General features: G+C 48.1%; 1 protein-coding gene across 1 annotated transcript in view; it reads right to left on the reverse strand.

Annotated features, from left to right (window-relative positions):
• Positions 1–27,057, reverse strand: part of LOC144805472 (uncharacterized) — a 70,803-nt gene that overhangs the window by 26,271 nt on the left and 17,475 nt on the right. The window contains exon 2 of the mRNA XM_078672019.1: positions 26,787–26,839. Coding sequence (XP_078528145.1) covers positions 26,787–26,839 — 53 coding nt within the window. The remainder of the gene's footprint in view (positions 1–26,786; positions 26,840–27,057) is intronic.

Raw genomic sequence — 27,057 nt, forward strand, 5'->3', positions numbered from 1 at the left:
AAAAAACAATCTGAGGATGGAGCGGATGCCCATGCGCACTGTAGTCCAGGGGAGGAGCCACCTATCTCGTGATACTCAAAAGACTCTTCCAGGACAACAAGGTGCAATCATCCGGACCCAACACTAGGCGGCGATCTATGCACAAGATATGAATTTAGCGTCCCACATGCCTCGAACTGCATGTTACTGGGATAAATCTACCACAAAACAATTACATGAGATTTTTCTGCCACCCCAGTATTGTGCAACTTCTAAAAAGGGACTATGCGAGGTCTTGGACCGGTCCTGTGACCTCGAGGGTCACACCAAGTGTGCCCTTATTTAAGGCGGAGGACTGTCATGGGTTTAACAGCTAGAGCGGTGGTGGCAATGCACCCTGTTGTAAGGATCAATACCCTGATGAGATCTTTGCATCATGGTCAGTGTAGTGGCTTCCTACTGATACACCCATGTAATGCTCAATTTCTATGCCTGGGTGTTAAGGGTGTTGGTGCGCGTAGAATAAATGCAATGTGAGAGTGCGACAGAGTAAACAGCATCTCCTGCCTGCCAGTTGTGTATACAAGTGGGACCATCTGTCCCTCTTTTATACCCAAGTTCAAAGTCCTCTGTTACCAAGGAATAATGTGCTCTACAAAGTACTCAGGTGCCTGCTGTGACACCAGGGATGGTGTCAGCCTATCTAAGTTGAGGGGACATCACCTGCAGGCTGAATTACTTAATGGAGAAGCTGTGTACCTGTCATGAAGAGCCTAGAAGTCTGCCTAGAAGCCTGCCTGTCTGGTAAGAAAGGGAAGGGAGGACAAGGCTGTCCTGGAAGAAGCAAGGTCCGACACATCCTCGTTATCTGTAGGGCGGGCCGGAAAGCCATCCAGCAGGACCAGCTAGTCTGAGGGACTTCCCCCCCCCACCCCGCCAAGACTCTCCCAACAGTTCAAGGCAAAAAATAAAACTCTACGACAAAGTGATTGTTGAGGCCCAGTTGGAAGATTGTGTGCTGCCAACGGCGTGTTCAAGGTTCCATTTGCCAAATTCCTAACACAACAGGGTCTGAATCTACTGACTTCCTGGAGAGAATGTGTTGGGCTTTTAGCTGCTGAATTTCTGACTACTCTGTGTCAGAGGCCCATGAGGGACTACAACTACTCAAGTGTCGACCACCCTGCCTAAGCTTACGCTTGTGGTCCAGCCGGCCACAATGTGGGCTCAATTGCTGATGGTCAGGCCTCCAGAGGGGGCTGCACTTACAGACAGGCCAGGTGTGACTGCTACCTTGGGACTGCTGATCTTCAGGCAACTGTAAAGAAAAGACAGAGTGGGTGCCCTACGGAATGCAGCCCTACATCCAGGACAAAAGCACTCCACAACAAGCTGCCGGGAAACAGGAAAGAGACCCAGACAAGACTGACTCATCCTGTGAAAGGGTAAGACGCTTACGACAGAGCATATACGCATTGGGGTGACTGGAGTGACAGAACTGCACCTATACTATATCCATGAAACTCCTAAATGCCCCTAGAGGGGAAGAGGGTATCAGAACCGGACGCACCTGTCTACAGCACATGGTAGTCTGGCATGCCTGCACCATCCTTTCACCCAGACTGTCCATAAAGTTGATTTTAGAGCTGCTACGCACATAGCAGGGGGAATCTCAGACCATTCGCTGGTGGAGGTGCAACTCGATGGGCCGGTTGTGGACTTCACCCTACCCCCAATGGTTTATCCGTGATATTTAAAAGACAAGACGTTCAAAGGTCGTATGAGAGATAGAGCAGACTTCTATTTTAAGGAGAACGGGCGGCCTGTTGAATCAGCTTGCATGCTATAGGGTGAATTTAAGGCAGTGATTCGAGGCCAGACACAAGCCTTGATTGGGAGAATGTCGAAGGAACGTAAATTGAAGTGCGAGGATCATGACAAGGAATGTGCTTTCCTGGAGGTTCGGTTTGCAAGTGGGGAATCAGTTTCTCTCCCATTACACCATCAACTGTAGCAGCACACATTAAGAGCACTAATGGAAAATAGCGTGCACTCATGCACTGGCTACCCAGCATTGTCTCTATGATGTCGTTGATAAAGCCAATGAGTTGCTTACATGGTTAGAGAGACAAGACAAAGGACGGAACTGGATCCTTGAGGACACTGACAACAAGGGGACGGAAATACTGGGAGAGACTCCCTGAAAGACCTGACCCTGCCAATGCTAATGAATGCGGACCGAGACACACCAGACCAAGACCTGACAGTAGACTAAATAAATAAGACAACAGGAACCTTGCAAACAGGGTAAGCGACGGGGCCTCATGAGCTCCCGTTAGAATTATATAAAAGCATGATGGATAAAATCAGGGAGTACCTCCAGAGTAGGTTTCAGACTGCCTGAAAATAAGGGTGTCTCCCGGAGGACCAAAGAACGTCTAAGGTGGCGGTCATCCCAAAAAGGACGAACCAGCAACTGAGTGTGGGTCTTATAGATCTATCTCCCCGCTTAATATTGAGACTAAGGTCCTTGCGAACACCCTGGCGATCTGCCTGCGGACAGTAATTGCAACAGTGGTTCATCCTGATCAATCGGGCTTTATACCACACCAGGGAACACGCTTAAATCTCCGACACCTTAAAGGAGTACCATATGCAATAGGGGATTCCTTTGCTGAACCAGTGGCACTGCTGTCAAGCTCTTGTATGTGGCCCCTCTAGAGAGCATGCGCCGATGTTCCTTGTCTCCTATGCTCTTCACACATATTTGGGTTCACCAGGACATCTCATATGGGGTATTCCAGTTGATAACAAGTGGGATGTGAGAATCTCCGTCTACTCAGACATTTTGTTATATGACACGTAGCCAGCCTTCTCAAGTGAACGAATCCTACACAGTTTTCAGATACTTGGAGATATTTCAGGATATAATATCAACTGGAAGAAGCCCTTAACATTCCTGCTGGTGGCAGGGACCCTGCGGCTGCACTCTAGGTGCGCAGTTCGGGAGGCACTACATGGCTTTAAATATTTGGTTGTGTTCATTACAAGAGAGCACAGGCAGGAACATACTCCCGAAATTAGGGACTTTGATGGGATGCCCCACACTTGCGGGCGCTCCCGCTCTCCTTACTGGGCTGGGTGGCCCTATTTAAAGTGATGACCCTCCAGGGCCTTCTGTACATTGTGCAACAAATTTCCTTTAAGATCCCACCAGACATTTTTTTTCAAAAGATAGTCTGAGAACTTCGGCTCCTGTTGTGTGATGGTGGCACGTCACGCTGAGTAAGTTGCAGAGGGGAGTTGATTAAGGTGGACCGGCGGTCCGGAGCATTCACAAGTATTACTGGGTCACGCAGCTGGTGGCAGTCAACAACTGGGTTTTTGCGGACCGTGAGGATCCTGCTTACCGGGTAGATAGTTTGGCCATGGGCAAGAGAGGTTACCCCACCCCGGTGCTGTATCGAAGAAAGTATGAGTGCACCCTACCTACTCATACCCATAAAGTGGTAAGGGTGTGAAGAGAGGCTACCAAGTGTTTAGGCTGAGAAGGTAAGCTGACTGAAATTACTCCAGTGTAAGATGGTGATCTCTTAAGTGCAGTGGGAGGATTGCAGGGCTTCACAAAATGGGGATTGATTAGCTTAGAACGGCCCGGCGATGTGTGGAGGGGACAGGCACTTGTGTCCTTCACGATCCTACAACAAAAGTATAAATTAGGCGACTAAAAACAGTTCTGACATTTGCAGGTGGCCACGCTCTGCAAAGTCACATCCGGGAAGGGGGGCAGTTGCCTGATGCATCCCTACTGGAGGACCAGCTGCTAACTAATCCCCAACTGAAAAAGCAATCTCAACCATGTATAGGAAGTTGATCTACAATTCTCTGGATCCCTTGGGGATGCAGAGAGCTGTGCGGGAGAGGGATCTAGGCAAGCTTCGCGATGGCGATTGGGTGGAGGCCATTCACGATGCCAGGGAGGTGGCATTTAGAACTCATTTTTGTCTAATTTAACTGCAGATACTGATACTGCCAAATCAATTACTCTGTTTACATTAAAGGGCAGCTTGAACTCAGAGCTCAACAACAGACTCGATTGAATAAATGACCTGCACACTGCTTATCTTGCCAAGACACAGGTACTTTGTAAAACTCTTTTTATTGAACTAGTGCTCAATCGATAGTGTTGACACCGAAAATACGGGGCACATTAGTGAGAGTGATTAGACCAAAAACACAAAGTCTGCAAATATAGAGTGAATGACATAGCTTGGCTTGTCCTGACACTCCCTGGCCAAATCCCACTACACAAAACTAGATTGCCCTTTATTGAAGGCAGGTAGTCCTCCCAAGGTTCTGGAGGTCGCTGGGCTGCAAGTCCATAGTTCTCCACAGATCCTCACCAGCAGAGAAGGCTGCAGTGCTCGGCTCTTCTTAGGTCGCCAGGAACTGAAATTCAGGGTCTGGGGATGCCACCTAAAATCTTGATTTAAGGGTGTTACAAGGGAGTGACAGGTAGAGGCTAATGGGCCCCTCTCATGGGGTGTCTATACCCTCTATCATGCCCACCTCCTGTGGGAAGGGGACACAGTCCTAGCCCTGATTGGATAAGTCCCATCATCTTCAAGATAGTGGGCACTACAAAGTGTACTTCACCTTGCCTCCAGCAGATGAGGGGCGGAGTTGACAGAGGGGGCGCGGGGCGCACCTCCTGTTCTATCTAAGGTTTCCCACCTGTCCTTGCACCTAAAAGGGGGTGAGGACAGGAAGATTGCTTGCTCCCTCTAACAGAAGAGGCTGGGGTGGCATTACTAAGGCGGCAAGGCTTTTGAAAATCGTTGCCACATATGACTCTGCCTGACCAGGGGGAGGTGTGAACACCTCCACCCAGGAAAGGCATTGTTATCGACCTCAAAGTGCACAGGCACTCTCCCCAAGAAGACAGGATACTGTCTGGTGGTAGCAGGCTGGCTCAGGCCAGTCGATGACCACACTAAGGATTGGTAGATCTTAGGGGACCCCTCTAAGGGGCACTCTGTGTGAAATATTTAATAAATCGGACACTGCAATCAGCGCAGGTTTATTATGCTGAGATGTTTGGTATCAAATATCCCATATTTCAGTGAAACCTTCATGGAGCTGTGGAACTCGTAATGACAAGCCTCCAGCCAATGTACTTGCTATAGAGCTTCCCTGGTCACTTGCAATATCCCGGAATCGACAAGGATATTGCAGGGGCAAATCTGCTCATGCAGCTGCGCCCTCACAGGAGATATCCCTAAAGAAGCGTGCACTATGAGGCCTGCTAGAGGGGTGTCTTACCTACATCTCAGACAGTCCCTATGGGCATCGCATACAGGGATGTCGACTCTTCAGTTTTGTCTGCACCAAGACACACAGCTCCAGTGGCAGTATGTATGTATGTATGTGCTTGGTGAGGGGTCCCTTAGGGTGGCATAATTTGTGGCCCTACAGGTAAACCTTTCCTAACCCAGTGCTACAAATGCTATGTGCTCAGTGCAGCAGGACTGGGCGCTCTAGGGCAGCAATTAAGTTGCTTGGCTTTTATCTACCCCTCGCTAAGCCACGTGATAAAGGCAGTAGATCAGGCTGATTCTCCTCGATCAGAAGTAGCTCTCACTATCGAAAAGGTGAAGACCCTGGTATAACACAAACGCAGACATGCGGTTCGGCTCTACCACGACATGTAGTAAACTATTCATTTATGTATCTGTAGGATTAGATTGCATTGCAAGTTAATTCTTATGTCACCATTTTCCGCACACAACAAACAACATAGATTCCTCATGTGCGCCCCTGATGAAGGGGGAACTCCCAAAATGAATCGGGGCAGACTGAATTTGAATGTACTTGCGGAACAGTGGATTTTGAAAGTGATTCTATGAGAATAAATATGCTTAAACTGGAATACAAGTGGATTTTCTTCCAAGGGAAGGAGACATTGATGCACTTTTACGGGTACAAGCTGTGGAGCAGGAGACATACACCAGATCTAGTCTGGCGCTATATAAACAACTGTAGCCAAATACATCTACCTTCTGGCACGCGATGAGTGGATTACATAAACACTACAATAATGAATGAAAAATACACGGCATGCATAGACAAGGTCTGCTATGTAACATCTGGACTTCTGTAAACCTAAGCAAACACCAGTAATCAGACACGAGGGACATCACCTTAAGCTCCTAAGATTTCCCTTTTGTTTGGTATCTTGTTTTTGGGAGGTGTGTTTTTAGGATAAGCTATTTTGGGTGTGTGTGGGGTGTGTCAGGTAGCCCCTGTGGTAGACAATGGGATAGAGGATAAGGAGTGCCAGCCATCCCTTCATATATTTCTCCCCTCCTATATTCACAGTCCCCTTTAACCAGTTGTCCGATTTGCTGTTATCAAGAAGTGGAGAGAGGGGAATCGGCAGGCGGCCCCTTTAAGCCGGAGCTGAGGACGGACATCAGAGGATACACACTTGAAGAAGGCGGGGGCGGAGAGCGCGTCAGGTTGCTCAGTAGTTAGTCCAGCTACGCGTGGCATGGGAACGCGAGGCGGAAAAACCAGCGGGGAAGACCGGAAAGACAGAGAAGGACTAACAGCCTTACGAGAGAGAGAACCGGAGCCCAGGGGAGGTCACAGCTTGTCGGCGAGCAGAACACCCGAACCTGGCGGAGGAGGGAAAGCCGAAGCAGAAGACCAGACCTCACTGAAGGACACGGAGTCACCACGCCATGGCCCCGGAGGGACATGGCTCTTCCAGGTGCGTGGGCGTCTTCGGGGCTTTTGGAAAGGGGCTGAGTCAAAGAGGGACGGGAGGGGAGGCTGAGGGGTGAAAGGGACCAAAGGAAAAGGAAATAAGTGAGATGGAAACAAAGACAAGAGCAGAAATCATCGGCTACTCTTTTTGTTTTGGTTGCTCCAACCTCTACACCCTCCCTTGACATTTATGCATAGCTATTATTTATCCCTCACATCCTCCCTTGACTAAACCATAAAGCAAAAACACTTACCTGGGTCTTTTCCTTCTGTCCGAGGGACGACGGCGGCCGAGGATCACCTAAGGGACTGAAGAGGAAGACCCTGTGGGAAAGAAGAATATAACAGAGACAATCAATCATTGTGATTTCCTGTAATACTAATAAAAAGTACATACCAAGAAATTATTCAATGCAGTGTGCTCCTTCTTGACCGACTCTTCTACAATGGGGAGCTACATACTTTCCCTACAGGGAATGGGAGACAGAAACACAGAGACCAACAGACACACACAGACACACACACGGGAAAGCATAGTAGGAAAACGCTATATACAGTTTTTATACGCTGGCATATGTACAATGTTTTAGAAAGATGGTGGAACAATTTATTCTGTTCAATGTGCTTATTTTGCTAATTACTTTTATCTGCTTCTATTATCATTGCAGTTCGGGTTGGACTGTTCCCATGAGGCACAGGGTCAAGGCTGATTCGCATATGGCCATGTCTGAACTGGGGTGGCATGGTGAGCAAAATAATGATGGATTTACCCAGATCTCTTGATTTAGGGTGAATGTTTTGATTTGTTCTGCATTCCGTCCATCAATTGTGTGTCTTTTGCATTATTATAATTGCAGCACATAAATTCTTTACAAGAATTACGATGGTTAAATTAATAATAAAAATGCTAATGTTATGTTATTTTTATTTGATATCGCACACGAATTACCCCTACGCGGAAACTACTTTAAGGAGAAATTTAGGATTGGTACGTAGAACCACTCAATCTTTGTGAAGTTGAAAGAAAGGCTCTTGTATAGGTAATGCCTGAAGTTCATCAACTCTCCTTAGTGAGTTTATCGTTCTGAGGAAAGCAACTTTCCATGATAGGAATTGTAACGGACATTTGTGCATTGGTTCAAAAGGTGGGCCCATTAGCCTTGTAAGGACTATGTTTAAATTCCACTCTGGAGCAGGGGGAATACTGGGGGGTATAACCCTATTTAATCCTTCCATGAAGGCTTTAATCACTGGTACTCTGAAGAGAGATAGGTGTTGTCTATTTTGCAAGTATGCAGCTACGACTCCCAGGTGTAAACAAATGGATGTGTAAGTTAATCTGCATTGATGTAAATGCAACAGATAACAAATGATGTTCTTCACAAACAACGAGAGTAATTTGACTGTGACCTGGTTCGATAGGAAACACCTGATTTCAGAGTGGGAAGGATGACATAAAATCACGTAGTACGTAACAATTAAGACCGATATAATTGCTAACAAGATGCGGGTTGTAGCAGTGCAGAACATTGGACTAAATTGTCAAGAAGTTTACACGGTCAATTCAGCAAGAGTGGGCAGTTTGCCAAGTAGGATGGTGTGACAATCGTTTCAGCATATGTCACGGTAAGCCTAATATGATTGAAGTGGACTTAAGGGCAGGTATAAGTGAGGGTTGTTGCGATGACGAAATTGAGCCTCACAGATACAGGGCAGTGTATTATGAAGCAGGGTTTTGTTAAAGATAGGCAATGGCTATTGAGGGCATAAGAATAACGCCTAGGAACAGGTAACAGCTTGGGGTGGTGAGATGACGCAAGGTAGCGCCACATGTATGGGGCAGCATATTGCAAAGTATGATTGTTGTTTGGCAAGAGGGCTAGCTACGGAGGGGTATAAGTTCAACGCTGAGTGCAACTTGATGACTATCAAAATGTGGAGTGCTATTCTGTTTGCAGTACGTTTCATGGACATTTTTTGTTTGTGTACAAAACATATTAAGAATGTATATATTTTAAAGACATGTGTGTAAAGTACGTTGATGGTAATGCACATGAATTTGCTTGCTTTTTAGATGCCCCTGACGAAGGGAAATCTCCCGAAATGCATTGGGCTTTTTAATAACAATAAAAAAAACGTGACATATGGCAACCACCTCTCCTGTGTTTTTGGGAACGTTTCATCTTGGAAGTAGAATGAATAAAATGGATTGAAGCAAATGAAAAATGGTTAAAAAGAAATTGAGTAAAAAAGGATTAAGCGAAGTAAAAAGAAGAAAGCATTAATTGATTGGATTAATTCATTCACGTGGCTGTGCAGCCTACATGGGATCAGAAACTTGGTTCCTGTTCTGTCTTTTATCTGCATCTCATGGACTCCTCACATTCCTCTCGAGAGAAGATCCTGCCTCCTCCTCATTAGTGTTGTTTCAGTAACTGCTTCTATCACGTGTTCATGTTTCATTGACTTGTATTAGGAGAAAAGTGCATAAAAATACATTGTGTAGCATTAGCATTATATACTCCAACTTGCTTTAGGGTGGATGCTCTCGTCCATTGCAAAGACAATTGTCACTTGTTAGTTTGCTTGGCCTTTTGCTATTTTTGCATTAAATGTATAATAGATGTGTTGGCCTCCCGATGTGTTGTGTTTTATTTTACATAGCACAAGAGATGCTGAGGAAAATGACAGTCCAGTATACACATTCTTCATATAAATCAACTCACAGTATACTGTTCTGGAGGTTCAGTCCTAAATACATTATCTCTAACTGAATGCAGGCACCCTAGGAAGCATGTGCTTTTCAAACCAGTCGCCCTCTGATGCGGCGTCCTTGCTATTGGACAAGTCAATATATACTGAATTTTAGGAGGGTTACCGTATCTAGTGCACTCTGTTAGACAGCGCTCACCTGTGGTAGCAAGATGTTAATAGGCACCTTATCACCTATGCACGGTGCAGGGCTTTGAGTTACAGAGCTCCTCACGCTGTGGAGAAGATTAGGTCACATTTACTCGTTTTTCCATATTTGGTCCTGATGAAATGCCACCTGATTGCTCCATGACTACACAATGCATGAAAAACGTTGACCTGAAGTATAGACCCCATCTTACGAGCAGGTCCATAGGTGATCAACACTTTCACACAGTGATAGAGGCCATTAGTTCCTCAATTTCTCTGCCACTGTTTTGAACCTCAACATGGACCAGGATGATCACATTAACTATATTGCGGCAACTGGTCGATAGTTGATCTTATATTCAGACTTTCACCAATCTCACATCTTATGGCACAACATCCTCTGTCCTTCTATGCTCATCCGGCGTACTTAATAAAAGATCTCCAACAAAGTGCCTTCTTGTGGTGCTCGCCAGGCATTGTAGCGCCGGCCTGGTGAGGAGTATAGCCCAACGATGAAGCATGTCACCTTCAGGTGAGTGAATGCAATTTGTCTTAAAAGCACATGCTTCCTAGGGTGTCTGCGACCTCCGGAACAGTATACTGTGATTCGATTGTGTTTTATTTTAACAAATGTACATAGCAGATATTGGCGCTTGCTTGTTTCACAGAAATGACCGGATACCTGCCTCGGAGCGCAATTCTTACATATGAGAATGAGGTTATCATGTTGCTGCTACAAGCTCCTTACCTGTGCGAGTTATCGGGAACGATGCGGGGGCAGACCCAAACCAGCCATACGTGGAGATCAATGACAAATACTGAACAATGAACAGAGCTTCCAATCAGGTGACCAATACTTAATTGACCCTGAAAATAAAAGACACGTTTTTAGTATTCTGGTGACTCATGATCATAAAAAACAAAGGTTATAAATTCAATATTGTGTCAAATACTTAAAAAATGAAACTGGATGTGCTGAATCGGATGTTGCCCCAGGTCACGCGTGACACCTTCCACCACTATTGCTTATGGAACTGGGGGAATCAATCTCTTACCTGGCAAGCAAACGCTAGGATCGAGGCACAAGAGGAGTCTTGCAGGTCCACGCCACGCCAAATAACTTCATCAACAGCGACCGCCGCCACCAGGCACGCCCCCGCCGCTCCGGGACTTCAAATCCCGGCAGCCTTTGCAGCGGCGCGTTCCCTGACGCGCTAGACGTGCCATGAGGGGCTACAAATTCAGCGAGCCCTCGGTGGAGCGGGGGGAATCAATCTCTTACCTGGCAAGCAAACGCTAGGATCGAGGCACAAGAGGAGTCTTGCAGGTCCACGCCACGCCAAATAACTTCATCAACAGCGACCGCCGCCACCAGGCACGCCGCCGCTGCTCCGGGACTTCAAATCCCGGCAGCCTTTGCGGCGGCGCGTTCCCTGATGCGCTAGACGCGCCAGGAGGGGCTACAAATTCAGCGAGCCCTCAGCGTCGCGGGACGCGAGCGGGACGCCCGGGCAAAGGGCGGGCCCTCTACGGCCCTCATCGGTCAGAGGAGGTCAGGTCAGGCCCCCTCACTTTCACATCGACCACCAAGCCCTAAAGGTCAGGATATTTTGCCATCACAATACTCTACATTTTATGTGCACACTGACTCTATCCCCTCGACAATATACAGTATGAGGAAAGGTTTGAAACCCGGTAGAATGCCTGTTTTAAGATCTAAATCTAAACTAAAAGAACCCACTCCCCAACCGGTTCCTACCCTCACTGCAATCGACATCATGTTACAACAGACTATAGGGGTTGTGTCTTCCGCAATTGCTAATACTGAAAGGAGGTTATCTTTGGCACCAACTATATTTTTGTCAGACTCTCGGGAGGTAGCAGCCGATCCCCTGGCCCTATCTCAGGATGCTAATGATGAGCTGGACTTAAGCCTCGGAGTCAGCGCCTCGTTTGCCAATTTCCCGTGTGGTCAACCTCTCACTGAACAACCAGGGAGCTCACAAGATACTCCACCTAACCTAAGCCCCACAAGGGAGGATGGATCAACAAGCAACTTATTGCCAGGAAAAGAGAGTATGGGTCCTATAAATAGCAAACCAATGTCAAAGAAAAAGCCCAAAAATATTATACAGAACCATAACTTGGTGTCTCCCGCTCCCAACTCCGCATCTGGCATACCGTGTTGGGTAGTAAACATGGTAGCTGATCTAAAATCAGATCTTGAAGCCACGATTATTGCCCACATAAAGCCTTTAATGTCTAAAATTGATAGACTGACATCACTAATCAATACCAAAGGGATTGGCTCCAACAAATCAAGTGGAAATATGGCAATAGTTACCCAAGGAAACTTGAAAGGGGTGCCATTGGGAGAAACGATTAGTAAACCATCAAAAGATGCCCCCATTAAACCTAAACTGCCTCCAGCAACCACAGGAGCAAATACTCAACGCCCGATTCAAACTGGGGAAAAACCTGCTGCCACTCCTTCAAATCCAAACACCAGTGGCCCTATTCTGGAGACGCAACAGGATTTGGGTACTAGAAAATCGCCCAACCAATCAGCGAAGGGTGTGCAAAGCACTGGTAAAAGTGCCACAATAGCCTTTTCCCCAACCAAAAAACAAGAGCCAGCAAAAAGACCAGCTTGCTTTAAGACAATTAATTTGCCACCGGAGGCTTCACCATTTGTGGTTGTGTTAACGGGTGTTCCACCTCTCAAGGAGGGAAGAAGGGAATCCTTTGTTGAGCTGAGAAATAAATGTGCACAGTGGCTCAAGCTACATAGACCTTTACCCCAAAACATGTATGGTGAAATACTCGCAGTTAGAAGAGGAGAGTGGGTTGGAAGAAACACTAAGACCATAGCAGGGGACGTTATAACTGTTAATTTCAGGGATACAGAAGTAGTAAATTACATATGTAACGCACCCAGTAGTGGACCCAATACCCAAGTCCATCCATTTCCTCTTTCTTACTTTTACCCTGTGGCACCAAGACAACAATTTCCGAGATTTGGCTTTTCAACCAATAGGGCCCATACATATGTTCCCCATCATACTATCTAATATCGCCAGCCACCCTGGCAAGGCCCCCCTGAATTCGACCCTTCTTTATCCCAGTTTGCACATTGGAACAGATTCTGCGCCCTTGATGAGGTAGATTGACTCATTTCTGAGGAAACTACCACCCCATAATTGGACTTGGACTGGTGCGAGGAGGAGCGCGCGCCGATTGTATTACAACCCACGTGCTCTAATCCTCTAACCACGTTAATCACTAGTTTAACCCAGCAAACACCCTCTATGCTGGCAAGTGATTGCCTGGAAGCCCAAATCCTTACTGAAACTAACAACTATAAAAGTAAACCCGCCAAGGAACCAATAAAAATTCTTAGTTGGAACCTTGCAGGTATTCATAGGAAATTGGGCCTGCCTGAATGGAACGACTTGGTTGAGGCACACAAAATCTGCCTCTTCCAGGAGACCTGGAGTATGGAACCGCTCCATCGGGTTGGATTTGTAACCCATTTTGTGCCTGCTGAGAAAGCAACGCACGGGAAGGGACGTCCCTCGGGGGGTCTTCTTATTTGGATAAGCATTTCCCTTAACTGCTGTATAACATCTAGGCAGGTTAATAGCCCAGATATATTAGGGATCCTACTAACTAATCCTAGTATGGGCTTATCCCTTGCCATATATAATATCTATGCCAGAGGCACAAAAAATGGGTGTACTTCTATGGTGATTTCTGATCTTGAAACACAACTTAGAGATCATGTGGAAGCTGACCATACCTTGGTAGCAGGTGACTTCAATTGCACCTATGAGCCACTCCCTATGGGGGACATTTCAGACCTAGTTGAGGAGGACAGCAGATGGGGTATTCCTGCACTTACTATCCCCCCGATAAAAAGATGGTCCAGTAGCGCAATACAGCTAAATGCGCTGACACTAGAGTTTGGTTTAAGAGCTACGAATGATCGTACAACTTCAGACCGCCTGGGTGCCCATACGTTCAACAGAGTTGATCATTCCTCAAGGATTGATTATATTCTGTTGGACCGAAAACTCTGGAGACTGGTCCAAGACATGGTAGTTACACCTACTGTGGAGAGCGACCACAACTCACTTTCCCTATCTTTAACGAATCCCTGGCTTAGCAATGCATCTGTAGTCTCATTTAACTGCCCACACACAACTATTGTTTCTTCCTGTGGAAGACGTCTAAAGTGGAATAAAATTGCCACTGATGCTGCCAAGCTTTCCACCATAGACGAATTACTTATGGCCTCACAAATAGAATTAGACAACACTAATCCAGCCTTGCTAATCGAAAAGGTAACACCTATTTTCGAAGCAGTTGTCAAGTCCATAGGGGAAGTTTTTTGGGTAAGGGGCTCTGCAGGGAGGAACTCGTCTCATCACAAACCCAGGGGAAAGCATGATTGGTATACTCCAGCATGCAGACGGGCAAAGTCTCTCTTACTAGAGGCCGTCAAAAGTAAATCTCAATCCCTGATCCAGACAGCCAGGAAAGAGCATAAGAGCACACTGGCACACGCAAAAAAAGAGTGGGAAGAGGAGTACTGGTTCACTCTTAAAGAAGCTAGCCTCAAAAAAGATCCAAAATGTTTCTGGGATACAATTAGAGCCAGAAATAGGCCAGATAGTGATCTTATCACATGCAACATCTCAAGCCAGGCGTGGGTTAACCACTTCTCAAAGCTATACTCTCGACAAGATGATCAGACTTCTATTGAGGCTCCCAATGATGGTGAAGGGAGGGTTGTGGCCCTAACAATGAATCAAACAGACTGGGGTATTTACCCCGAAGAGTTTGACTTCACAATAAAAGAAGTGGAGTATGCCGTAAGCACCATCATGCCCCAAAAAGCCGCTGGCCCGGACGGTATTCCTGGTGACCTCTTGAGATTAGACATCCCAAAGTGGGGGAAACTTATTCACTGCTTACTTGTTGTCATCTGCAGGGGTAATCCGATCCCTTCACCATGGAAAGGGGCAGAGGTTGTCCTCATCTTTAAAAAAGGCGCCAGAGAAGACCCGACCAACTATAGGCCCATTAGCCTGCTGGACATTAGTCAAAAAGTAGTCGGCAAGGTTCTACTGGTCAGAATACTGGACTGGATAGAAGAAAATAAAATCCTTTCTGACTACCAGGCAGGATTTAGAGTGGGTACTGGGACAATCGAACAAGCTTTTAGGCTGATGATGGTGTATTGGAAGGTCGTGGTTATAGGCAAAGGCAGTCTTTATCTCGCGTTTATCGATTTAAAGACTGCCTTTGACCTTGTACCGAGGGAGACCCTGTGGAGAGTCTTGGCCGATATGGGGTTGCCACATCATATACTTTCATTACTGGTTAGGCTCCATGATAATAGTTTTGCCCAGATTAGGTGGGGTTCGGGAGGAGAAAAAACTAGCAGTATCCAGGTTGAGAGGGGAGTCCGCCAGGGATGTGTCCTAGCTCCCACCCTTTTTTCCCTTTATATCAACGGGGTGGTTGAGCACCTTCGGGAACATCCTTCAGATGAACCATCCCTGGCTGGAGAACGTATACCTACCCTTCTCTTTGCGGATGATACGCTCTTAATATCGAAAACCCCAATAGGTCTTCAAAGGCTTTTGAACAACTTCCAATCTTTCTGCACTGAACGGGCCTGGTAAATAATACGGGTAAAACGAAATACCTTGTGTTGAACCCCCCAAAAAAATTAGCACGCCCTCCAACTCTGAATGCTGAACCTTTGGAGAGGGTAGAAGTGTTTGACTACCTCGGCATTCGCTTATCCCATAAAATGCAATGGACCCCACATTTGGATAAAATGTTATTGTCCCATAAGAGGATAACAGGAGCTATTTGCGAAATCAGACCAATAGCTGTTGTCCTCGATATTTATGTAGCTAAAGGGGTCAGTTCTGCTCTGTATGGGGCGGAGCTATGGGGGTTCATCTATTATCAATGATTTGCCAAGATCTGAAAAGAAATTCTGTAGGGCGATTATGTCACTCCCTCAGGGTACCCCTACGGTCCCACTAATGCTGGATCTGGGTTGTCGCCCTATTGACGATTTAACAAAATTTCGCCCACTCCTATTATGGGCACGATTGTGGCGAGTGCCCGAACTTAGTAAATATGCGCAAGGCCTCGCAGAAATTATGTCTTTATCAGGGTGGCACAAAATTAAATGGCTGAGCGACACGAAAACCTTGCTACTTAACTTGGGTCTAAATGATGCGTGGGCAAATAGATCTTCTCCCCCAAAGGCAACCCTTAAGAAACTTTATTGGAACTGGATTGCGTTACAATGGAATACTAATGCTTCCTTGGGCAGACTTACTGAAGATTTTCTAAACTTTAAGGACCTACCAAAACGAGAACTTTATTTAGACGTTATTGGAAAACCTTTTGATAGGGCACTTTACTTAAAATTTAGAGCAGGAACATTGCCGTTGTACGCTTTTTCCTCACGATGGAAATTGCCTGCACAAACTGCAGAGCTTTGCCCAGCATGTCTAGTTAGACCAGAGACAGTGGCACATTTCATGTTCGAATGTGGAGAGTATACTTTACCCAGGAAGATATGGCTTAAACATCTATGCCGCCAACTGGGCACTAGGTGTCACTCAGATGCAATACGCATACTAATGTCTGATAGCCGTACCACCTATGTTTGTGTTCTTGCCAAATTCTTATCATGGGCTTGGTCTATCCGAGCCAAAAGGCTTAAATCAATTGTTTAATTCTTTCTTAAATAATTTATGATGTGATTTTTAAAAAACACTGAATTCCTTTTTAATTGTTCATGCATAGATTCTTTTTGTACTTTGTTTATTTTTGGCTCTTCTTAATGTATTCATGAATTTTATGTGAAGCTTTTATGATAATTTTTTTATCGAAATAAAGCCTTTTTGACTTGACTTGGCTTATGGGACTTGTAGTTTTGTTTTTCTCATTAAAAGGATGGTCTCTAAAGTCCCAGTGTTCTAAGTGATGTTGGTTAAAATCAGAGGCCTGACGGAGGATGAAGCATGACACTGCTCTGCTTAGCAGTGAGATGACTGACAGTTCCCCAGCCCTTCCATTCTTTGACAGACAGAGGCTCGTCAGTTGTTCATATTTCTTTGCAACGAGAAGAAAACTTTTATTACAGCTTGTGTCAACTGAAGAGATAAAACCCCTGGGCGTGTTTAATTTACTGACAAACATGAACAATTAAGAACATGAGTTTCTGGAAAACTATCAAGGACCAAATCAGAATTAGCCGCCCTTCACACCCAGGAATTCTTGAGGCTTTGGAGAGGATGAATTGCACGTGGCATAAGAGGAACACTACATCGACTCAAAGCTCACTTTTCAGGGATGTACTGAAATGCCAGCCTCATGGCACACTTAGCCAGCTCTTCACCTCCTCCTCCTCAAACTGTTGACCAGCTATCAGGGCAAATGAGCCTGCAGCAAAGCATCGCTGGCTTGGTTCCACAGCGGACCAGGCAAGGTGGTCAACTTCATACTCCTCCAAGTCAGCAAGCACTCTGGTCGTGCCAGTCCTAACCCCACATGAATGTTCTCCATCACAACTATTTTAATGGTCCTAAGTTATGTTTCTGCCAAATGATTGAGTCAAAAATTGAAAGGTTTTACTATGAAGTGCTGAAAGAGAAATCATGAAGTTTTTCAATATTTCTGAGTCTGCCACAGTACACAGGAGCATTATTTCCCTACAGCAGCAAATCATGTATGTGCCCCGTAGAAAGCATGTTTGAATGAAACATGGAATGCATTGCAGCCAAAGATCTGTGGTGCAACATCATAGCAGAGTGCAAGATAACATGTGTTATTATTCCAGCAGAATGAAATGCCATTCCTAATGTGTACGTCATTTTAAAGACTGTGGCAGGAAATGTATGGCCAGTGTTGTTCTTCTGCCAGTTAATAGACTAGCACCATTATTGTGTCAGGAAATAAAATACTATGAGAAATCCTACTCTATGGCAGGGTGCTGCCTGCCACTATGTTGCAGGTTACTTCCAACATAATCTGATTTATACATACATACTGCAGGGTGCTGCCAGCTATCGGGTCTGCACCCAGCAGTCTGGAGCCACTCAGGAAGGAGGTAAGCTCTTTATTTCATCTTAAGCCCTTAGGTTACATTCACAGCCTGATGGGTCCAGAGAACTTTATCTGCGCTCTAACTGCGCCGAGCAGATAGACGTAGCCCATCATAGACTGTGTTGTGTGCTGGGTGATGCCTAGCATCTTATTATCGTTGGCGGGAGGATGAAGCTCTGATAGGAGCTACTACAAGAAGAGCAGAGAAACAGGTCCACAGATCGCCACAGAGCGACAATTGCCCAGAAGCTAAAGAAAGAACTCTGGAACAGCAAACCTCCTGCACCCTGGAGATTCTCCAGGGTAAGCAAATGATTGTAATGAAATGCAAACTGCAGCATTAAGGTCACACACTACAACATCCTTCCCTTTAAACCAAAGGTAACAACCTACAAGAAAAAACAAAACAAAGAACAACAAAACTAGAAAATGCATTTTCAAATGCTGCAAAAGAGAAACAGTTAATACAAATGAACAATATTAAACTTTGTTGATACCTTAGTAATGTGCTTACTTCTCGGCTTCACTCCATCTGCAGCAATAACGCTCTGAAAGGAGAAATTACTGTAGTGAGTCTCAGAGTCTTCAGTATTACTGGTCTTAGTCACGAAGACTGTGGTGTTGGAAGATAGCGCGTCCTCCTTCACCCGGTCTACGACTTTGCAATATTGTCTGTAAATCTGCATTAATCTCTTGTAATATATAATAAAATATTTTGAGGCGCTTCACTCTGTGGCTCTTCAATTGGCCATTTTATAAACAACTTACACTCCTTCCACAAATCTCTTGGGACAACAATTAACAAATTTAAACTCAGCTCTCGACCACCCCGCCTGGACCGACAGGCCTCATCTCACTGCATCCCTCCTGGAGAGGCCCCACATTCTATGAACCACCCAAACACAGGACAGGCCTCACCTCATCTGCACCCCTGGACAGGCCTCACCTCCTCTGACCCCTGGACAGGCCTCACCTCCTCTGCACCCCTGGACATGCCTCACCTCCTCTGCACCCCTTGACAGGCTTCATCTCCTCTGCACCCCAGGCCTCACCTCCTCTGCTCCCCTGGACAGGCCTCTCTTCCTCTGCACCCCTGGACAGGTCTCTACTCCTCTGCACCGCTAGAAAGGCCTCACTTCCTCTGCACCCCTAGACAGGCCTCTCCTCCTCTGCACAACTAGAAAGGCCTCACCTCCTTCGCACCCCTGGACAGGCCTCACCTCCTCTGTACCCCTGGACAGGCCTCACCATCTCTGCACCCCTGGACATGCCTCACTTCCTCTGCACCCCTGGACAGGCCTCACCTCATCTGCACCCCTGGACAGGCCTCACCTCCTCTGCACCCCTGGACAGGCCTAATCTCCTCTACACCCTCTGGACAGGCCTCACCTCCTCTGCTCCCCCTGGACAGGCCTCTCCTCCTCTGCACCCCTGGACAGGCCTCACCTCCTCTGCACCCCTGGACAGGCCTCATCTCCTCTGCACCCCTGGACAGGCCTCAGCTCCTCTGCACCCCTGGACAGGCCTCACCTCCTCTGTCCCTGGACAGGCCTCATCCCCTTGCACCCCTGGACAGGCCTCACCTCCTCTGCACCCCTGGACAGACGTCACCTCCTCTGCACCCCTGGACAGGCCTCACCTACTGCACCCTGGACAGGCCTCAGCTCGACTGCACCCCTGGGCAGGCCTCACCTCCTGTGCACTCCTGGACAGACCTCACCTCTTCTGCCCCCCTGGGCAGGCCTCACCTCTTCGGCACCCCTGGACAGGCCTCACCTACTCTACACCCTCTGGACAGGCCTCATCTCCTCTGCTCCGACCTGGACAGGCCTCGCCTCCTCTGCACCCCTAGACAGGCCTCTCCTCCTCTGCACCCCTGGACAGGCCTCACCTCCTGTGCACTCCTGGACAGACCTCACCTCCTCTGCACCCCTGGACAGGCCTCACCTCCTCTGCACCCCTGGACAGGTCTTACCTCCTCTGCACCCCTGGACAGGCTTCCACTCTGCTGCACCCCTGGACAGACCTCTCCTCCTCTGCACCCCTGGACAGGCCTCACCTCTTCTGCCCCCCTGGACAGGCCTCACCTCTTCTTCCCCCCTGGGCAGGCCTCACCTCTTCGGCACCCCTGGACAGGCCTCACCTACTCTACACCCTCTGGGAAGCCTCATCTCCTCTGCTCCTCCTGGACAGGCCCCACCTCCTCTGCACCCCTAGACAGGCCTCTCCTCCTCTGCACCCCTGGACAGGCCTCACCTCCTCTGCACCCCTGGACAGGCCTCACCTCGTCTGTCCCTGGACAGGCCTCAGCTCCTCTGCACCCCTGGACAGGCCTCACCTACTGCACCCTGGACAGGCCTCAGCTCGTCTGCACCCCTGGGCAGGTCTCACCTCCTCTGCACCCCTGGACAGGCCTCACCTCCTCTGCACTCCTGGACAGACCTCACCTCCTCTGCACCCCTGGACAGGCCTCACCTCCTCTGCACCCCTGGACAGGTCTTACCTCCTCTGCACCCCTGGACAGGCTTCCACTCTGCTGCACCCCTGGACAGACCTCTCCTCCTCTGCACCCCTGGACAGGCCTCACCTCTTCTGCCCCCCTGGACAGGCCTCCCCTCTTCTGCCCCCCTGGGCACGCCTCACCTCTTCGGCACCCCTGGACAGGCCTCACCTACTCTACACCCTCTGGACAGGCCTTATCTCCTCTGCTCCCCCTGGACAGGCCTCGCCTCCTCTGCACCCCTAGACAGGCCTCTCCTCCTCTGCACCCCTGTACACGCCTCACCTCCTCTGCACCCCTGGACAGGCCTCACCTCCTCTGTCCCTGGACAGGCCTCAGCTCCTCTGCACCCCTGGACAGGCCTCACCTCCTCTGCACCCCTATACAAGCGTCACTTCCTCTGCACCCCTGGACAGGCCTCACCTACTGCACCCTGGACAGGCCTCAGCTCGTCTTCACCCCTGGGCAGGCCTCACCTGCTCTGCACCCCTGGACAGGCCTCACCTCCTCTGCACCCGTGGGCAGGCCTCACCTCCTCTGTCCCCCTGGACAGGTCTCACCTTCTCTGCACCCCTGGACAGGCCTCACCTCCTCTGCACCCGTGGGCAGGCCTCACCTCCTCGGCACCCCTGGACAGGCTTCCACTCTGCTGCCCCCCTGGACTGGCCTCTCCTCCTCTGCACCCCTGGACAGGCCTCACCTCTTCTGCCCCCCTGGACAGGCCTCTCCTCCTCTGCACCCCTGGACAGGCCTCACCTCCTCTGCCCTCCTGGACAGGTCTCACCTCCTCTGCACCCCTGGGCAGGCCTCACCTCCGCAGCCCCTGGACAGGTCTCAGCTATTCTGCACCCCTGGACAGGCCTCACCTCCTCTGTCCCTGGACAGGCCTCACCCCATTGCACCCTTGGACAGGCCTCACCTCCTCTGCACCCCTGGAAGGGCCTCACCTCCTCTGCACCCCTGGACAGGCCTCACCTCTTATGCACCCCTGGACAGACCTCACCTCCTCTGTACCCCTGGACAGGCCTCACCTCCTCTGCACCCGTGGGCAGGTCTCACCTCCTCTGCACCCCTGGACAGGCCTCACCTCCTCTGCAACCATGGACAGGCCTCACCTGCTCTACACCCCGGGACAGGCCTCTCCTCCTCTGCCCCCCTGGACAGGCCTCTCCTCCTCTGCACCCCTGGACAGGCCTCTCTTCCTCTGCACCCCCTGGCCAGGCCTCTCTTCCTCTGCACCCCGGGACAGACCTCTCCTCCTCTGGACCCCTGGACAGGCATCTCCTCCTCTGCACCCCTGGACAGGCCTCACCTCCTCTGCACCCCCCGGACAGGCCTCACCTCCTCTGTCCCTGGACAGGCCTCACCTCCTTTGCACCCCTGGACAGACCTCACCTCCTCTGCACCCTGGCCAGGGCTCACCTCCTTTGCACCCCTGGACAGGCCTCACCTCCTCTGCACCCTGGCCAGGGCTCACCTCCTTTGCACCCCTGGACAGGCCTCACCTCCTCTGCACCCCTGGACAGGCCTCACCTCCTCTGCACCCCTGGACAGGCCTCTCCTCTGCACCACTGGACAGGCCTCACCATGTCTGCACCCCTGGACAGGGCTCTCCTCCTCTGCCCCCCCTTGGACAGGCCTCATCTCCTCTGCACCCCTGGACAGGCCTCTCCTACCTGATCAGAAACCTTTCCAGGCTCTCTCCTCCCCCTGGGGGGCTGGGAGGGGTCTGTGAGAGTCTGAAGATGAACCACCACTGGGGGGGTCTGTAGATGTAGGTATCTGCCCACCAGACAGGGCTCCTTCCTCCTCTGCCGCAGGCTGGACACACCAGGAGAGACAGGAAGTGATGTCACCATCGCTGCCGATGCTGTCTCTGCCACCGCTGACCCGGAGGAGGAAACTCTTCTCCCTTTATGTGCTCAGTGGAGTTCATCAGCAGGCGAGGAGCGCCCTCTGGTGGCCGCTGTCGGAACCACCATCTCCAGGCTACAGCAGTGAATACATTTCACACAAACAAGCATTTACACCTGTAAAGACCTGGGATTTCAGATGTCACAGACGGGAATGGTTTTAAGGGTCAGACAGGTCAAGTACAGGGCCTCACACTTGGCTGCTGCTGTAGAAAAGTATTTATAGCTTCACTTCAGGTGAGCATCTTCCAAACACTGACGTAAAGGACTTGAGAGTGTTTACAGAAAGGTGACAACTGGCAGTGGCTCTGTATTTCAATGAATACATCTGTACTTCAATGAATATATCTGTATTTCAATGAATATATCGGTATTTTAATGAATATATGAGTATTTAGGTCAGTTTTGCAATTAAACTGGACAGCTTATTTATTCTTTTAAATAATTTATTTGCAGTTTTTCAAATCCACAACGTGCTGGATAGCAAAGTAAACAGAGATAAATACCATGGAGTTAACATGCTAATGACAAGGTCAGCTCGTCATGGAGTGCCCATTCATTTCAATGGAAATTTACAGGTAATCGTTGGATGCCATAGCATCCAAGTGGTTAAGACACCAGATCAGTGACAATGAGGCATAGGTCATGTGTCAAAGTGACAATTGAAGGAGCTTATATCTAATTTTCCTATGCCTGTGACTTTTTCCTTATATTTAATACGGTTTTATATCCTCGAACAAGATTGAATTGTAGGTTCTAATTAGGTTTTGAGTTTCTGGTGTAAGAGCACAACCTAAAATATTAAGACACCGGCCTCTTCCAGGCTTTGTTGTTTTGTTTACAGTAACCACCATCCTCTCTCAACAAAGATTCACTGACAAAAAATAAAGCAATTTATCTTTGAAACAACTCATTCGTGGAGAAGCGTGGCTCAGTGGTTAGAGGCGGCAGACCCGGAAGCTGAGATCAGCCATGGACCAGGGTTCGATTCCCCGCCTCGGCGGGTCTTGTGCTCAAAATTCCACGGACTCGACAATTCTCGCTCCGGTGCCTACTCGACTGACGGGGTCACACTCTGCGACTCTGGGCAATAGCTTGCTTAATCTCCACTACGGCCCCTCGCGGCGGGATGCCTGGTTTTCACCTTGTGGATACTCTGCCGGGGTATCTCACAGGGGAATACCAGGACGGGTTCCCTAAGCAAGCGCCTTGAGACCTTCGGGTGATTTGTGCGCTATATAAATCGAAATACATTTACATACATTTACATTCCTAAGATAGAGATATCAAGTATGAACCAGAAATTTCTCACACAGTTTGCATTGTATCATAAAAATGAGTGGGTGTTACAGGTCTGAAGAACTGGGAAGGGGCATTTGAGTACTGGAAAATATTCTACTCCTTCACATAGGCCCCTATATCATCGTACGCTCGTCATCAATACACCACTGATTAGTGAGTGCGCCAACTCTTTGTAGCATTGTCATGCAAGCAGTCTTGAATGTCTCAACAGCAACATTAGTTCGGACGTGCATACATCAGAGCTCTCAAACCTCACCCATCATGAGTGACACTCACACATTTGGAGGTCGGTCTGAAGTGTCACTCAAACCTGGTTCATTCTTCCAAAACATGGGGATTAACTAGAACTTCACACGTGACTATTCGGCAGAGCAGACCCTCTGTCCCACATTTTAGTGGCAAAACTTATATTTCACCATGAGTATTGCACACAGTTCAGTGGAATGTTAAATTGAATGTCAATTTTAGTGAGACTTGGTTGTTAATTTGATCACTTTACATTTCTTCTGATCATGTCTATAAATTCAGTAATGTCTCTTCCTTTGGAATTGTCAAAGTCAAATGTTAAGTGACACCACTCCCTGTGTCTTTTTTAAATATCTAATTTTTTTATTGACTTTTCATACACAATGAGCATTTAACAGGGATTGAAGTTTATCAATTCAGCAGAGTCCAAGATACTGTGTAAACTAGAACTGGTGAGACGACATGGAAAAGAGGAAAAACGATAAATAAAAAATTATCTCCAGATAGAGGTGATGTGTCCTAGAAGATCCCGCAGAAGATCAGGGAAGGAGGACGAGGGGGAACAGGAGGGGAAGGGACATGGAAACAGGAGAGAAAAGTCAGGGTGCCAGGACCCATGGTCGCCCCCCAAAAACCAACTCCCACTACGAAGGCCGTAGCCAGCTTACTCTTACCATGGGGTGTTAAATCCTGGAATATTGACATTTTGTGAAGTAAGGTCTGACGGGCCATGAATTGCGGTGCCACCCCTTGATTGGTCAAGGTATCCCAAACGGAGCCCAGTAGCAAAAAGTACTGTACAGTCCACAGGAAATGCAAAATGTCACAGGCGAGTGCGCTACACCATCAGCACCTCCAGCACTTGGAATCGTCTGCCATATGTGCTTTATAGATCTACTCCGGCGTCCAGTGCCAGTGGTGAAGGAACTTGAAATAACTGATTTCAACCTGACCTCCTGAGGTATACTGCCATGATCTTTCCAAAGGTCATGGGAGTCCTGCCAGAGAGTGAGAGGCCCACCCTCTGCTCCAGCAAACAGCATAGATTGTAGGCAGCAGTGCTTTAAAAAAGGCTGTCCACAGCTGTAACATACAATCCCACCTTAGGGCCTGATTCTGATGTGGTTAGGAAGGCCTCCTAACGGCATTTGCTATGTCCAAATCAGATCAGGAACGTGTCTTACCAATTGAGGGCCCTATTATGATGCGATGAGGAAAGCATTCCCACCTCGGGCCGATTAAGATGAGGTTAGGAACATAGGCTCCCGTTGACGTCAATGGGAGTCCAACCAAATCATATCTGGAAGCATCCCGAATCATCATACTCGGTTGGTTGGACTCTCCCGATCCGATTTGATTGGAAACCATTCCCAAACCCATTTGGTCGGGAAGCATTCCACACCGCATCAGAATCGGGCCCATAGTGTCCTTGAATCCTTTCCACATCAGAGTATAACTCAACATGGGGCAGTCTTAGGATCATAAGGGGGGGCACCCAGCATGTGTCGCAGGCTCTGCATGAGCTGTCGATACCGTCAGTGATGCGATTGTGGCAGCCCATAATCACGCATGAGAGTAGCAAAGGGGGCCAACTCAACGTCCCCTACTATATCGTCAACAGAGCGTATCCCTCTGGTCCTCCACTGTGTAATGGGAGTTCAGATCATACTTGGCTCCAAGCAGCTCCTTGAGAAGAGCAGGGATCAGCAATGCGTAAACCTCTGAGCCAGGTCAAACGGGGGGTCAGTCAACCAACACTGTTATGTCTCACAGTGGCACTTATAGGCAGCCAAAGCATTTATCGGCCTTCCTGCCCTCTCACTGCACCTGTGCAGAGGACGTGGACCCAATGTTTTCCTCCAAGTACTGGCTCAGATATTGGAACCGTCTGTGCTTGTTTTCAGGGGCTTTATACCATGCTGTATACATATGCCAACGGGCCTGAGGGGTCTGCAACAATCGAAGTTTATGGCCGAGTTGCAGAACATCATGATCAGAGGTAGTGTTTGAGAGGATCAACGTTTACAATGGACGCCGGAGGTGAAAGTACAGTCCGCGTCCCTCAGGTGCGTCAATCACCATGGATCCATCAAGGCATGATCATCAATAATGTCAGAGAGGATGAACCGGTCTCAGGGCTGCCTGGTCGTTTGGTTTCTGGACTTGTCAAGGTGCCATATTCCAGCACCCCCCTCATGAATACCCTGGCTGTCCCAAAGGAGAGCAGGAGTTTGGTCAGCCCCCGGTGCATAGATAGAGCCAACACACAAAGACTCATTGAACATCTGAACCTTGGCAAAATATATCTGCCTAGGGGGTCCCGCCATGTCTGCAGTGTGCAAACCCCCAGCAATTTGTGAAATAAGATGTCCAACCCCCTCTCCCTATGTTCCAAAGGAGTAGGTGGGTGTGTAAGGGTAGTCTGGATCCTGCTGGCATGTAGTACCGTACTCATCCAATCCCTTCTGAATTCATCATGTTAAGTAGGTGCAGATTTGTTTCCAGGAGCACTGCTACATCAAGGCGGTGCATCTTCTGAAATGAGAGGATATTCTGCCTCTTGATAAAATGGGTCAGGTTGTTGACATTAAAGGGCATATTTACAAGGAAGTGGTGGGGCACGGTATTGGCCTCCTTGGCTTAACGCAGCGCTCTCCACTTCTGAAATACAGGTCTGTACTGTATTTACAAGAATACGGTGCAGCCCTGCATTTCTCCCTGTGCTGGTGCTACATTTAGCTGATGAGATTTTTTTAATATATGAATATTGCATTGTATGTATTTAACTTTTTCTATTATAATTGATATCATTTACGAGAAACAAAAAAAAGATAAAGAAATAAAAAAGATATATTTTTGTAAATTAGGAGTATGTAGTATGTCATTGTACAGAAATCTATGATATGACTGCTGCACAAGCTAATATCTAGCACTATGCCCAGTGCAAGCGTTTTTCCAAGTAAGTTGTTGTCCTTGTTAGGGTAATATCCTATTTACAGGGAGCCCTTGTGTTTTTCCAGATAAAATACTAATCCTACTCGACCTGTCATCAGCTTTTGACACCGTCAAATACGACAACCTGCTTGATCTCCTGAAACACAGAATGGGAATGTCTGGAAATTTATTTAACTGGTTCACCTCCTTCCTCCAAAATAGATCCCAAAGATTCATGGTCAACCAATCCCTGTCCATCCCCATGCCCGTCACACTGGGAGTTCCACAAGGCTCCTCCCTCTCTCCCACCCTGTTCAACCTGTTCATGGAACCTCTTACTGATCTTCTCAGCCTCACCAAGATATACTTCCACAT

This window comes from Lissotriton helveticus (assembly GCF_964261635.1).
Source record: "Lissotriton helveticus chromosome 1_1 unlocalized genomic scaffold, aLisHel1.1 SUPER_1_unloc_11, whole genome shotgun sequence".
Taxonomy (NCBI): Eukaryota; Metazoa; Chordata; class Amphibia; order Caudata; family Salamandridae; genus Lissotriton; species Lissotriton helveticus.